Consider the following 13,371-nt stretch of genomic DNA (forward strand, 5'->3'; position numbering starts at 1 on the left):
TCCTATTCGCTCCCCCCCGTGACAGAGGGCGTCCCCGCGGCAGACCTCTGTTCAGGCTGGGTACCGGTAGCCACCTGCCCCCGGCAGCACAGTGCAACCTAAGTCACCCTGGTTCTCGGACTGATTCTGCAGCCGGCGCTGAGCTTCAAGCCGCTGCCTCCTGTCTCCTGCAGGCCCCTAACCCAGCAAGCGGATCTCAGGCAAGCTTGGCTGCATCTATACTAATAAAATGCAAAGCCAGATCTATTTTTAAATGAGTGAGAATACAAGTGGCAGCTGCAAGCAATGATACACCCTCCTGCCTGCAGCTGATCGCTACAGCTGGAGCAGAAACAGAATTTCACCCCCGATAAAGAACAGGGCAAGTGGGAGGAAAAATGGTTTTAAAGCTCTCCAACGCACTCAGCACTGACTGCTGCCTGACTCGGAGCACTGGGCTGCACTGGTTTGCCAGGTCCAATTAAGTCTGCTACGTGCCGGACCGAGCGCGAAGCGGGGCCCAGAACACAGCTCCGCTGACACGGTCTGTGCAGGATGAGCGCGCCATGCAGTGGTGCAGGTGGAGTTTTCCTCTCCGTGCTACAGAAAGGCAGCGCTAGGCGTCTCCTGGGAGAAGGCAATCCTCTCCTCCCGCCACTGTTTATCTCCAACGTCTTCACCTCCAGATGAAGCCGTGCCCCAAGGACAGAGCTGAGGACAGATCCCAGAACCAACTGCGCGGAGGAGTTAACCGGGCCTCAAACCACAAGCCTAGAATTGGCAGGGCCACCCCCCCCCCCCCCTTAGCTCCTTCATCTTGCCACTAAAAGTATTACTTCTTCCAAGATGTGAATCTGATGCCTTGACTGTGGCAAAACAGTGTTCAGCATTGCACAGACAGCAGAGACAAAAATGACCAGAGTTATTCCTGGATAACTTATTCAGAATTTTAATATATTCAGAATTTTATTATAAACAGTTAATTGTTCAATATTTTACACACAGCAAGATTTAATATTCAAAGATATCTTCTGTACATGTCACTGCTTGGCTCTTTTATGAAAACATTGAAAAATAAAATCAAGCTTTTTTTTGTTTGTTTGTTTGTTTTGTTTTGTTTAAAACCATGGCACATTTTGATCCTTTACTTATTATTTCAAACAAGAGGTATCTGCAAGACTATCAGCATCCTGGGACCTTCTGTGTGCAGAGAGGAAGGCAGGAGCAGCAAGATTAAATATAGAAAAAAAATACAGACTTTACAGAGCTTTACCTAACACGCAACTGAACTTGCCTTTAGCTTATTTAAGGTACAAACAGAATGTTTGCTTTTGGCTGCATTGGTAAAGATGATGTCCAGTACCCACTTCAACAGGATGCCTCAAACACAAGGCACTGTGCTGATACTTGAACAAATCTATTCTTCACCCCAAATAAAAGCTAATGTTTTCCTTTTAGCTTTTTAACATTTTAATTCAGCCTTCAAAGCTAAAATGTGGCCCTTCTACAAACTCCATCAGCTCTCCTCTGCGGAGTCAGGGCTGGGGCAAGCATTTGGTAACTGGTGCCGTGGAAGGTAACTGGTGCTGCTGGAAGAATTCAAGTGCGGTAAGAGTGATCTGGTGACAAGTGGGACAGTACGTCAGAGATACTGGGAACCTCCTAACCCAGTAAAAGCCTTTACCAGTTTCAGTTTCAATCTGTATATTCCTGCTGATGATACTGTGAAATATTTCAGCGTCTTTGTAGATGGGGAGTGGAGGTCTTACCACTGGATACAGTTCAATTAGTTGCTCAAGCACATACCTAAATTTAAGCTTGTGATTATATTTCCACTGAGGCCCATGGGACCACTGGAGTCTGTAGCATCCCTAAGCCTGGGCCACAGTGTTTCAATCATATTTTCCAGAACAAGTGAAATGGGATGATTTACAGACCTTGGAACAAAAAAAGAACCATCAGAAATAGTTTTCTTGCTGACTCCAACTATTTTGGCAAAATATAAACACTGCTCAAGTTAGTATTAACTTAATTATACAACATTTAAAAATAAATCTCCGTTTCTCCACCTGTCCTCTTCCAGCTTGCCCTGTGCTGCAGGTATTCTGCTGAACTGCAAGGCTGATGCTTGTTCCTGGAGGAACAAAGTGGGCTGATTTAAAAAATGAAACATCCACTTCACTGCATCAGATGTGGCAGTAATGTTTATAATGGCTTGCAAAATAGCAAACTCCTCCAAAGGGCAGATTTACTGTCAGCCTCACTCCTAAGAGGTTCATGACAAGGCAAGCCAAAACAGAGCAGGGTGAAGCACGTGAATGCTCTTACATCGATAGTTGTGGACATTATCCAAGCAGAGTCAACATCGAGCCAAGCAGAAGATAATAAAAAAGGCCAATTTTAATTTATGTTCCTAGAAATAACTCATCTTATCTCAGAGATTTCACGTGTTGAAGTTAGTATGCCTCAATCCCAATCCATTCAACAGCTCCTTTCCCTGGACATGGCTCTTCGGAAACCACCAGGGCACTAGGCGTGTTGTCAAAGGCAGCAAGTTCACGACACAAACCATGCCCTGTTCGGCTCCACATATTCACAAGAGAGGTTTAGTGGGGCTAGGAAACAGCAAGAGGATCAAAGGTTTTACTGCAGTTTCTCAGTCCGTCTGCTGTTGCAGTCTCAGCCCGTCTCACATGGACTGACCAAGTAAGTACCCAGCATAAGCCTCTTTACTAAACTTTTTTATGGCACAAAGATTTTGGTTTAATTTCTGACTTGTAAAAGAGGTTCCAGTCTCCATATCAGGGCCCACTCGCCTACTTGAAAGCCGCCGTGGCGAAGGGCTCGGCCCCATCTTCACGCCCAGGGACATACAAGAGGGACCCAGCTTGCCTCTTCCCCTCCCGATAGAAAACCTGAGGCTGGAGGATAACTGGCACAGGATCTGCCTCACTCCTGCCTCTTGTCCCGGTTGCCTCCATCAGGTTCCACACAAGCAACGTGGGGAGCAGCTTTGAGGTTTTCCAAAGAGATACCAACATCACAGGCAACACACAAAGATGAAGCAGTGTCCTGTTACTATAACACACGTTTAGGAGGAAAGAGATACACGACCCATAATCCAGAGTACCCTTTAGCAACCTGACAGCAGCCTTTTTCCTTGCCACCATAGCATAAGAAAGGCCTTGCTGCAGCTTGGTCTAGTTCACATCACACCTCTAAGCTAACCCCGCTGGCACGGAGCATGCAGCCATTAGCTCTTCTACCTTACAACACCACAGACTACTTATTTACAAGCCGCCACAAGAAACACTTTTCTGAGCCTAGCAGACAAGCTTTGCAGCGGAGAGCAGTGCAAGGTGCACCGTCTTGCAAAAGCAGCGCCACCAGCTTTGCAAGGGACGTTCGGGAGAAGTTATCGTGTAATATTACCGAGACACCTGCCTATTCGCAGGCTCCCGCACCTGCGTGGGGAAGGCAGCAGGGCACAGGCGCCCAGCTTGCATGTTCTGCCTCGCTAGCTCTGCACGCCGAGTTATGCAGCAGGGGGCAGCAAAACCCTCCTCTCTGCAACATGAGGCCCTGGGACAGACTCACCGGAGCCCTGGAAGAGGACCGACCCAGCCTGCCACGCTTCGACCGCCCCTCCAAGGTGGTCGCAGGGGTCCAGGCATCAGCGGCAGCTGCTGCTGCTCCTTCTCCTTTGGGAAAGGAGAGAGGTCTCCCAAGCAGCGTGCTGCAGCCACCCTGCCAGAGCCCTGCTCCACCACCCTGGGCCTTCTCGCTGCTCGGGAAGGGCTTCCCTGCAACGCGTGGCTGGACGACCACGGCAGTCCCCGGGCTTTCAGCTCTGGTCCAAACCGCAGACAGCAGCATCTCCCAGGAAGAAAGGCCGAGCCGACTGCCACGCAGCACCTTTCTGCAGGCAGACGATAAACAGAGAAGTTTCTGTCCAACACGCACAGGTCCCACCACCCACTGACAGGCTTGTCCCACTGGTGAGGCCTGCCTTCGGGGCTCCTTCCAACCCCAGCATGGACTTCTCCCCCCTGCACAAAAGCATGCGTAGAAGCCAGGCACCACTCTCTTCCTCCTCCCTCATCCCCACAGCCACCACTGATGGCATGCGCGCAGCACCCCAGTGCTAGCCGCTGCCGATCCGGCACCATGCGAAGGTGCTGGAGGAGCTCACAGAGGTGCCAAGCGAAGAGAAAGCCCGGCCAAAGCAGAACACACGTTCGCCTTCGGCGGGCTGAGTGCTGCCAAGCGTGCTACGCAGGGCCCAGCAGCACCAGGGAAAGCAAGCTAGGTACAATACAGGTTCCAGCGTCTGCCTGCGTAACGGGTCTTCTCCTGCTCCTGGCTACAGTCGCTGCAATTCTGAAGTGTCCCAAAGGTAAGGATCCGGCCGGAGCGCTGCACTGCAGGGACTGCACCCTGCGCGCACGCACCCCAGATCTGCACCGGAGCAAGTCAAGAAGGAAACAGGATCCGCGATGTCCGACTCAAGCTAGTCTATCGGGTCATTAACCTCTGTCCGCACTGTTCCAAAAACACACCATCCGCTCCTCCTCAGGCTGTGAATTCAGAAAGAGCCCACATACTTAATGTTTAACCTTGACAACCAACTCTTGTCCATAAAGGGGCATCTTCCTCATTACAGCAGAACTCTGGATACTGCATTAGATTCAGATTAGCCATTGTGTACCTGGAGCCACAGAGCGTCTTTGGTCACTACTGCTTAAATTAGGTGGTAAATAATGACAAGCTGTCCTCCCAGCCCTCTGGTAAATGGTCCCTAGTATTGGAATCAGCTGATATTGGATTCTCCCTGATTCACAATAGGTCCAGACCAGAATATTTCATCAAGTCTAGAGTTGCATGGCATTAAAAAAATATCCTTACGAGACACTGAGGTAGACAGCGCCAGAGCAGGACAGAAAAATCCCACAACTTCCTCCTGCCTAGCTGTCATTGATAAAAATTTAAATGTTCTGTGTGTTTTAAGAAAGCAAATGGTTTGTTTTTACAGTGATTTATATATTAAAATAAATTAAAAAATCCTAATAAGAAAATCTCTCCATTAGAAAAGTGTGAGGATAGCTTTTGTTTCCTGCAGTGTAGTGTAGAGCTGCTAGACAGTCAGTAGCTGTAAAGCCCAAGAAGTGTCAGCTAAGCCTCTTGAAACAGAAACTGCTTGTCTGGTATTTACATCATAGATTTTGCATCTGGATTTGCACAGTTTGTACCTTCTGCCTCTGTCACAATGGACTCGGTGCAAGAGGCACAAGGGGCTGCTGTTCCTTCTTCGTGGCGCACCGAAGTCCGTACCGCTCTCTAGGTGCTGCCCTCACAAGCTTAGCTACGGTCTGGCCTTGGCAGCCAGGGGTCAAAGCAAAAGCACCCCCATTCGCTCCATCTCCTGCTCTATTTTCAACACTCGCTTTATCAGTTGTGGAAAGTGCGAAGCAGCAGCACCCAGGCGGGCTCACAAAGCAGCATCCCTACGTGCCTGGCACCCCTCCCAGCTGAGCCAGGAAAACCCCCTCACTCGCAGCATATGGCACAGAGCGGTGCTACACTCGGCTGCAGCTCCCAGACCTTCCAGAACGAGCGGCTGGACACGGCCTTCTCTCTCCTCCTCGCCCACCGCTCTCCTGCACTAGCGCAACCTGCCGCAGCCAGGGCATTTGCTTCTTGAGCTCAGCGATGCATTTGCGCCCCTCGGCTTCAGACCTTTTCCCCGCCAGCACACGACGCGCGCAGTCTAATACCCTACACTAGCAGCTCTGCGCATTAAGCAAAGAGCAGCAAAACACAGCACGGTCTGAAAGACAACAGTCAGCATCCTGAGAGCTGAAGGCACCGGCTAACAACTCAGCAGCCCTGACCAGCTTGCAGGGCACAGTGCAGGTATCTCAGAAAACACCAAAGGTCCGCTTGCTGGCCCAGGCCAGATGCCCACGCAGGCGGCAGGCAGAGGCTGGCTCACCACAGCTGGGCTCAACGGCGGCTTCGCTTGCGGAGCACTGAGCGCTCCCCCACTCCTCCGGGGCAGGTTAGTGTCTTTTCCTGTTAGAGTTTTTGCTCTTCCACCTGTCGCGGGTTTTCTCCAACGTCGCTGGGAAAGTGCGCGTGGAAGGTGAAGTGAAGTGGAAGCCAGGAAGCAGCAGAGCAGAGAACTGGGGGGCAGCGCTTTGACGTCTGTCAGCTGCCACCAACCAAGTCAAGTCCAAACTACTTTATCTCGGGGCTTTTAGCTGGAGCCAGCTGACTGTTATATAAATCACAAAACTGTATTTTAAAGCCTTGTCAAGTACAAACTTAACATGTGCTTCATAGTTCCTCAGAGAGTAATCAGCTAAAATTAGTTCATTCTGAAATCCTTGGACCACTTTAAGACCAAACAAACCAACCCCCAATTCTCCCCCGCAAAGGATCATAATAATAATTTATATGAACTTAACATTTAAACCTTAAAAAAAAAAAAAAAAAGAGGAAAAGAAAGAGGAAAAGAACGGAACAAAACATTTTAAATATATTACAGCAAACAATATATATACTTAATGCTGCAAGGACAGAAAGCTTGATCTCTCAGGTCAGGGGGCTCCTGCTTTGTTTGGTCTTGAAAGAATCCGCAAAACTCAGACTTGTAGTCCTTTGGCTCCCAGCATATCTTCCTCATCTGCTAATGAGAGAAGAAGCTGCTCCCAAGTGTCCTTAGTATAAAAATAATCTGTTTAGGGTTCAGTCACTCCAGGGAACTGGGAAAAAGAGGAGTACACACTTACAAGAACAGGAAAGCTTCTATGAGAACATACAAAACTTATGTACAAAAAGAAGTGTATATCTTAATACATATGCACCCCACATGTATATACGGCATATGCACACATACACAAACACACACACACACACACACCCACGCACGCACATGGGATTTCACCCATTTGAAAAGTATGAAAGCAGCAGCTATTGGTCAATCTGAGCACATGGCGCGTCCAACTGATGAGTGTTAAAATCCTTCGGCCGTAGTGAAAGATGCCAGAGACCTTGGAATTCTGCTGAGAACGTCCGTCCCAAAGAAGTTTCCTCCTGCACTGCAATCACGCGGTTCGGATACCGGCAACTCTCATCTCCTTTGCTGGCAAACGCAAATCCCCCTTCTTTTAACCCGACTGACAAGGTCACTTCCTGTTTTGAAACGATGGTTACAGAAGGAACAGCAGCCATGGAAACCTTTTCCATTTATGTTCACAGATAAGTCTCACAACCAGTCAACTTGGCAAAAAAAAAAAAAAAAAAAAGTCTCTTAATCGCCGGATGATTAAAAATCTGAAGAAAGAGTTTGTAGATGCGTGTCATGCACTGTGGCAGCAACAACAAGAGTCCTGAGATCTGTGGAGGGGAAAAGCGTTGACACAACCCTTGGGCCGAACAGAAAGTGTTAGGAGGGGCTTGACCGAGGCATGGAGAGAATCCGCCCGTTTTTCTTGCCGCCGTTCATGTGAGTGTAAGGTATGTGCTCTTCGTAGTTCCCCTTGAGGCCCATGGAGGGCCCATTGTCCAGCCCCAGGACTTTGTCCCTCTGCGAGTACGACGAGGGGTCCAGGGGAATGCTCTCCATGTTCTCAAAGTCCATCTCAAACTCCTCCGTGTCCGGAGGTTTATTTTCTTCACTGTAGAAGAACGAGACCTCCTGGAAGCTGGGGTGGAGGTCCTCCTTCAGCATCTCAATGATCTCAATAAAGGTGGGGCGCATCCTGGGGTTGTACTGCCAGCACATCTGCATCAGGCTGTGCCTGTAGGGGGACAAACAAGAGAATCAGGATCTGGCAGGGGGTTGCCATCCTGGACACTGGCCGGAATCAGACCCAGAGGTATCTAGTCTCTGAGCCCCTGTTGGGGCAGACTCCCTGCAATCGCTGCCACTCTCCTGGGCACGCTCTCCTCTCTTGCTCTCCTCCTGTTTTCTGCTTCTCTCTACAGTCTCCTGCTCCTTCCCTCGGCTCCTGCCAGGGCCTGCAGCTCCCGCCAGCTCCTTCCAGGCCATGTTTATTCCTGCACCAGGTCTCAGCTTCGCCATCTCCAAACTGCTCTGGGGGAAGTTCTTGTCGAGCCTCCCTGCATCTCATCCCTGCAGCATCCCCACCCACCTCTGCCCACTGCTCACTTCTGTAGGCAGCCAAGCCCTGTCCACATCCCAGACCAGGACCCAGAAACCGCCCTGGACGGCGAGTGGTGTCACGCAGGCCAGGCCATCAACAGCGCAGGGCCACCCAAGTGCAGGAAACACGAGGAGAGACGAGCCCCACTGCTAGGAGCAAAACAACCTTGGTGGCCTGCACCAGGCATGGGGATTCAGTCTGGAGGGGGCGTGAACAGCCACATGCCGTTTACCACTCTGGACTCCGGGCACGCTCACCATCATGCTGCCACACTTGCCCCTTTACCACTCCTATCAGTGGGGAAGTGACCCTGCAGCTGCCTCAGCATGAATCCTGGCAGTTGAGCCCTAAGCACAGTGCAGCGTGGAAGAGCTGACAAACCCGCAGGGGAGGGACTCAGCAAGGCAGCTGGCCTTTCCTCATGAGGCAGACACCTGGCCAGCAGCCTATGGAGAGCCGCCTTCCTTCTGGCCTAGCAGCGGCCCAAGAGAAACCTGCACTTCACACAGCAGTGCCAGTGCGGCGAGCCTCCCCAGGACAGCAGCATCTAGGATCTCTGGATTAACATGCAGCTCTCCTGTATCCCCAGCCACAGGCAAACCACTGTGCAGCCACCAAGACCCTGCCTGGCACACTGCTTGGGGTCCCTTGGCTGCCTAGGACCAGCGCTTTCAGGCAGGGGCGGCTGACGCATTGCTTGCTTGTATTTTACACTCCCCAAGTCTGAACTCTCAGGTTTCAGCAGCCTGTTCCTACACTATAAGAGCCAGGTTTGTTCTCCTTTCTGGTCACCTGGGCTGGCTCATGACCTTTATTTTCCACTCTGGTCACTCTCAGGGTAGGGGGCTGCATTTTCCTTGGTGGGTGGCTCTCAGCCTGCTGCTCTGCTCCTTCCATTCAGAGTGTGCATGTGCAACCTGTGCTGACTGTACACTGGCAAAGAGGCATAACTCAGGCACTCCCGGCTCGCCTATTGTACTTACAGTCGCTCTGGACAGTTGTCTGGCTGATCCAGGTACCCTCCGTCCATTACAAATTTTAGCACCTGTTCATTGGACAGTCCCTGGTATGGCTGCTCTGCCAAGCTACTTATCTCCCAAAGCACAACTCCGAACGACCTGCAGAAGATCACAGCCTTTGTCAGGCAGGCACAGACAATCCACAGATAACATCTTCAAACCCGACTGGGTGAGGATTTTAGCAGGTGCACTATTTCTGAAACTGCATTAAGAGTGCATCATAAAGAGCTGAGCTCTCACACAGACTGAGGTAAGTGACCTGCTGTTGTGGCTCCTACTGCCCGTCATCCTGACATGCCAGGTACAACTTACCACACATCTGAGTAAGTAGTAAAGACGCCATCCTTCAGCGACTCGGGCGCCATCCACCTCACGGGCAGCAGTCCTTTGCCTCCCTTACGGTAATAATCGGTCTCGTAGATGTCTCTGGTCATGCCGAAGTCTGACAGAAGAAAGCAGCATGCGTTCAGTGTCACTGTCCCGGGCCCAGCCCAGCCCTGCTGGTGACTGGAAGGGCGAGGATGGTCACCGAGCACGCGCTGTCCTACCACACGTGACGCCGAGACAATCACTGCAGTGGGCAGGGCCAAGCTGCCTCGTGGGGGCCTTCTCTTTGGGCCACCCCTCAATCTCTGCGGCACCAGTGCCAAAACCTCCTGCGAGACTTGCAGCAGGCGAGGCTCTAGAATAGGTTCTCAGCCTCGGCCTTTTTGGAGTTGAATACACACAAAAGCTTAACGGCCGATCAGAACATCGCACAGCCTGGGCCTTTTGAGGTCTCCTTTTCCTGAGGCTTGACTTGAGCTGCTGCAAGGTTAAATTAGGCAGTTCACTTACCTGCAGCTTTGGGCATGGCAAGTGAAAGAGAGACCTGACACAAGAAAATTAGCCCAGATAAAGGACTTGAAAGGACAGACAGCATCCATCCTGGATTTCACACAGCCTCCTCCTCATTAACTGAGGCTTGCTACCAGCTTTGGAGCACATGACACATACCTCCAATTTTTACAGTAAAGTCTTCTGCAACCATGCAATTACGAGCTGCCAGGTCTCGGTGGACAAATTTTTTGGCATTCAGATAAGCCATACCATCAGCAATCTCTGCAGCCATCTGTATCATCTCCCTGAGAGTTGGTGGGGGACGGCCAGGGTTATTCTAAGATGGAGAGAAAGGGTCAGAGACCACAGCCAGGCAGTTTGTCAGGGGCGTCTGCATCTCCTTGCTCCTGCCCTTACCTCAGCATCGGGTCTCAGGGAACGCAGGTAGCTCTTCATATCTCCATGTGCCATCAGCTCCATGACAACCAGCGTAGGCTGGCCTTTGGAGACCACCCCTAGGAGACGCACCTGAAAAACGGAAAAGGGATTCCCTGTTAGACCGTGTCCAAGCACGCGTGCCCGCCAAGCCAGCATTTCCCTGGCTGCTGACTGCAACAAGACGTGGGGCCTGACCACACCATGGAGTTGCGGAGCAGGATGCACTTTCCAAACCGCTCCTTGGGTGACCCTGTTCTGCCTTTAACACATGTGGCTGCCTTTGTAGCGGGACCTGCCCGGCCCACGAGCTGGATGGAGCCACGGGAGTCCCACCCAAGATGGAGATGCTTCACTTACCACATGATGGCAACTGAAGCCTTTCATGACCGAAGCTTCGTTCAGAAACTCGATGCGCTCCCGAAGACTGGCAGATTCGTTCACGGTTTTCACGGCGACCCGGGTCTCGGGCTCCCCTTTCACAATGTCTTTGGCGATCCCTTCATACACCATCCCAAAGGAGCCTTGACCCAGCTCACGGAGGAGGGCGATCTTGTCTCGGGCCACTTCCCATTCATCGGGGACATAAACTGTAACACAGACAGACATTGGGATGAGCACGGCCGTCGCCAGGAGGGGTTCTCACAGCAGGGGCTGAGCCCCACAGGAATCGAGTCTGGGAGCCCTGGGCCTCTGGCACAGTCCTCCGCAGCACAGAGCAGAGGGTGGGGGATGAGACGGGGACATGTCCTCCCCTCTGCATGGCCAGTTACTCCTGTGCAAAGCAAATGCAAAGCACTGCTTCCTCAGGGCAATGCACGGCACACCCAGGCTGCCCTGCTGTCAGTCGCCGCATGAGGGCAGGAGCTGAGCCCAGTCCAGCTCACGGCAGCGCTCGTTGCCTTGGCAATCTGCACCAAGGGAGAGACTGCCGTGCGAGCAGCAGGACCGCAGCAGCTGGTCAACAGCAGAGTGGAAGGTGGGTTGTGATCCTAGACTAGTCCTGGAATGACACTGGCCGCCTGCGCTGAAGCTTGCTGCTCCAACACCAGCGGCCTCTCCTGGACTGGATCCAGATTTCTGCACTGAATTTGCTGCCCGTGAAGACGCAACAAGTCTAAACAAATGAAGGACAGAAAACTGTTCTCAAATTTAAAACACTGAACCGTGCTGTTCCCAGGCTGGGAGCCTTGCTCTGGGAAGACCTAGGCTGTGGCCAACCAAGACTGCTGCCCTGCAGCGGCGAACAAAGGGAGACAACCAACAAGCAGCTTCCTGCACCCCCAAACCTTTCCAATGCTGCGAGGTTGGATGTGCAGCCCTCAGCTTAAACTTAAACACAGAGACCATTTGTTCAAACTGACTGGCCATGCACAGCAAGAGGCAGAAACCACTTTTCAGTGCATTAGCTTGGGAAGCTATCTGGGAGATGGAGGGCAGGTGGGCGACAGAAGTGTTGACTCCGAGCCCAGGAGACGTTCTTTGGAAAGCACTGCATGTCAGAGGCTTCCACTTCTGCTGCAAGAGGTCAAGGTTCCCCAGGGGCTAACCCTCAGCAAAAAGTCCTGGACAAACAGAACAGCTGACAGGCAGCAAAACACCAACACCTCCTTCCTTACAGCTCCTGTGCTGTAGCCACCAACCCAACGCAGCAAGCTCATTAACAGCACAAGACTCCTAGATAGTTCCCGTGGCCCCAGATGAACAGCACTCTGTCCTAACCAGTCCTCTTCTCTACCCCAATATTGCTCCAGCAGCTGGATTCCCCACTGGGAGCAGCAGCTTCCGATGGGCAAGACCACCCCGGTACGATTTCAGAGTGCTCTCGTGTTTCCAAAAGAGTTGTTCAAAACAAAGCGCAGCACCATGAGTGCCAGAGCTGCAGCATGGCTCTCACCGTCGCTGGCGCTGAGGTACTCTGGGTTAGAAGAAGCGTAGAGAGGCCCAGTTGGTCCTTCGGTTTGTCTGAAACAGAGAGGACAGAGCAAGTCTTCAGCATACCCCCAGGTCTGTGCCTTGCATGCCAGGCACTTAGGCCGAATACAGTTTACTCGCAGCCACATTGGCTCCCGAAGTACAGGGCAGACTCTCTCAACATCAGATATTCACGTGCTATACAACATGTCACTCAGCAGTGAGGCAGACATTCATTATTTTTTTCAGAAAATAAAGACGATGCCCCCAGGAATAACGAACTTGTCTCTGGGGAAAACATTCTCTTTGCTCTGCTGAGAACGATGAAGGTCACCCACCTCTTTTTCACAAGCACGTACACAATGCCAATAGCTCCAATAATTATTGAGGCAAAAATGATCGGGACAACAATAACAGCGATATTAGGCTGAGCATTCACTAGAAAGAGAAAGAGAGAGACAATGTGCCGCTTTACATATACTTCCAAACAGCAACGTGTTTCTAGAATGAAATGTCCTCCAGAAGCCACGCAAAGTGCAGGGCGAGACCCTGCCAAGCTAACGGGCAAGAGGTACTCTGTGCCATACAGGACCAGGCTGAGGCCGTGGCACAGATCTATTCTTGCCAGAGCCCGACGAGTTGTGACCAGAGCGAGACTGGCAAGAACCTCAGCAGTGTGAAGACTGGGTACCCAAACCCGTTCGCTGGTCCATGCTAAACACAAGCAGTCTAAGGGCTTGATGAATGACTGCGGATGAGCATCCTGACCAGCTCCCAAACAATCGCTCTCACAGGAGAGGTTCCACCTTCCCAGTCTTCTTGTGCTCCCACACACAAGCCTCGCACAAAGGTGTCAAGTGCCTTGGAGCGAGCATTTTCCCACCACAGGTTCATTATGGCACAGAACCTCTCTTCAGCGTCAAGCACAAGCTAAGGAAACTACGTCCCCATGTCGAGGAGTTTCCCAGCAGCTCACGTGCCCACAGGACAGCAGCTTGCTGGGTTGTGAGACCGCAGGCTGCTGCCCACAAGAAACA

General features: G+C 51.6%; 1 protein-coding gene across 1 annotated transcript in view; it reads right to left on the minus strand.

The window, feature by feature from the left end:
• Nucleotides 1-912: 912 nt before the first annotated feature.
• INSR (insulin receptor) overlaps nt 913-13,371 on the minus strand; it is a 61,203-nt gene continuing 48,744 nt past the window's right edge. Inside the window, exons 13-20 of the mRNA XM_019538370.1 lie at nt 12,673-12,772; nt 12,318-12,385; nt 10,781-11,010; nt 10,403-10,513; nt 10,163-10,322; nt 9,479-9,608; nt 9,131-9,265; nt 913-7,781 (exon numbers count right to left, since the gene is read on the minus strand). Coding sequence (XP_019393915.1) covers nt 7,427-7,781; nt 9,131-9,265; nt 9,479-9,608; nt 10,163-10,322; nt 10,403-10,513; nt 10,781-11,010; nt 12,318-12,385; nt 12,673-12,772 — 1,289 coding nt within the window. The 3' untranslated portion in view covers nt 913-7,426. The remainder of the gene's footprint in view (nt 7,782-9,130; nt 9,266-9,478; nt 9,609-10,162; nt 10,323-10,402; nt 10,514-10,780; nt 11,011-12,317; nt 12,386-12,672; nt 12,773-13,371) is intronic.

This window comes from Crocodylus porosus, unplaced genomic scaffold (genome assembly GCF_001723895.1).
Source record: "Crocodylus porosus isolate Cpor-Errol unplaced genomic scaffold, CroPor_comp1, whole genome shotgun sequence".
In the NCBI taxonomy this organism is placed as follows: Eukaryota; Metazoa; Chordata; order Crocodylia; family Crocodylidae; genus Crocodylus; species Crocodylus porosus.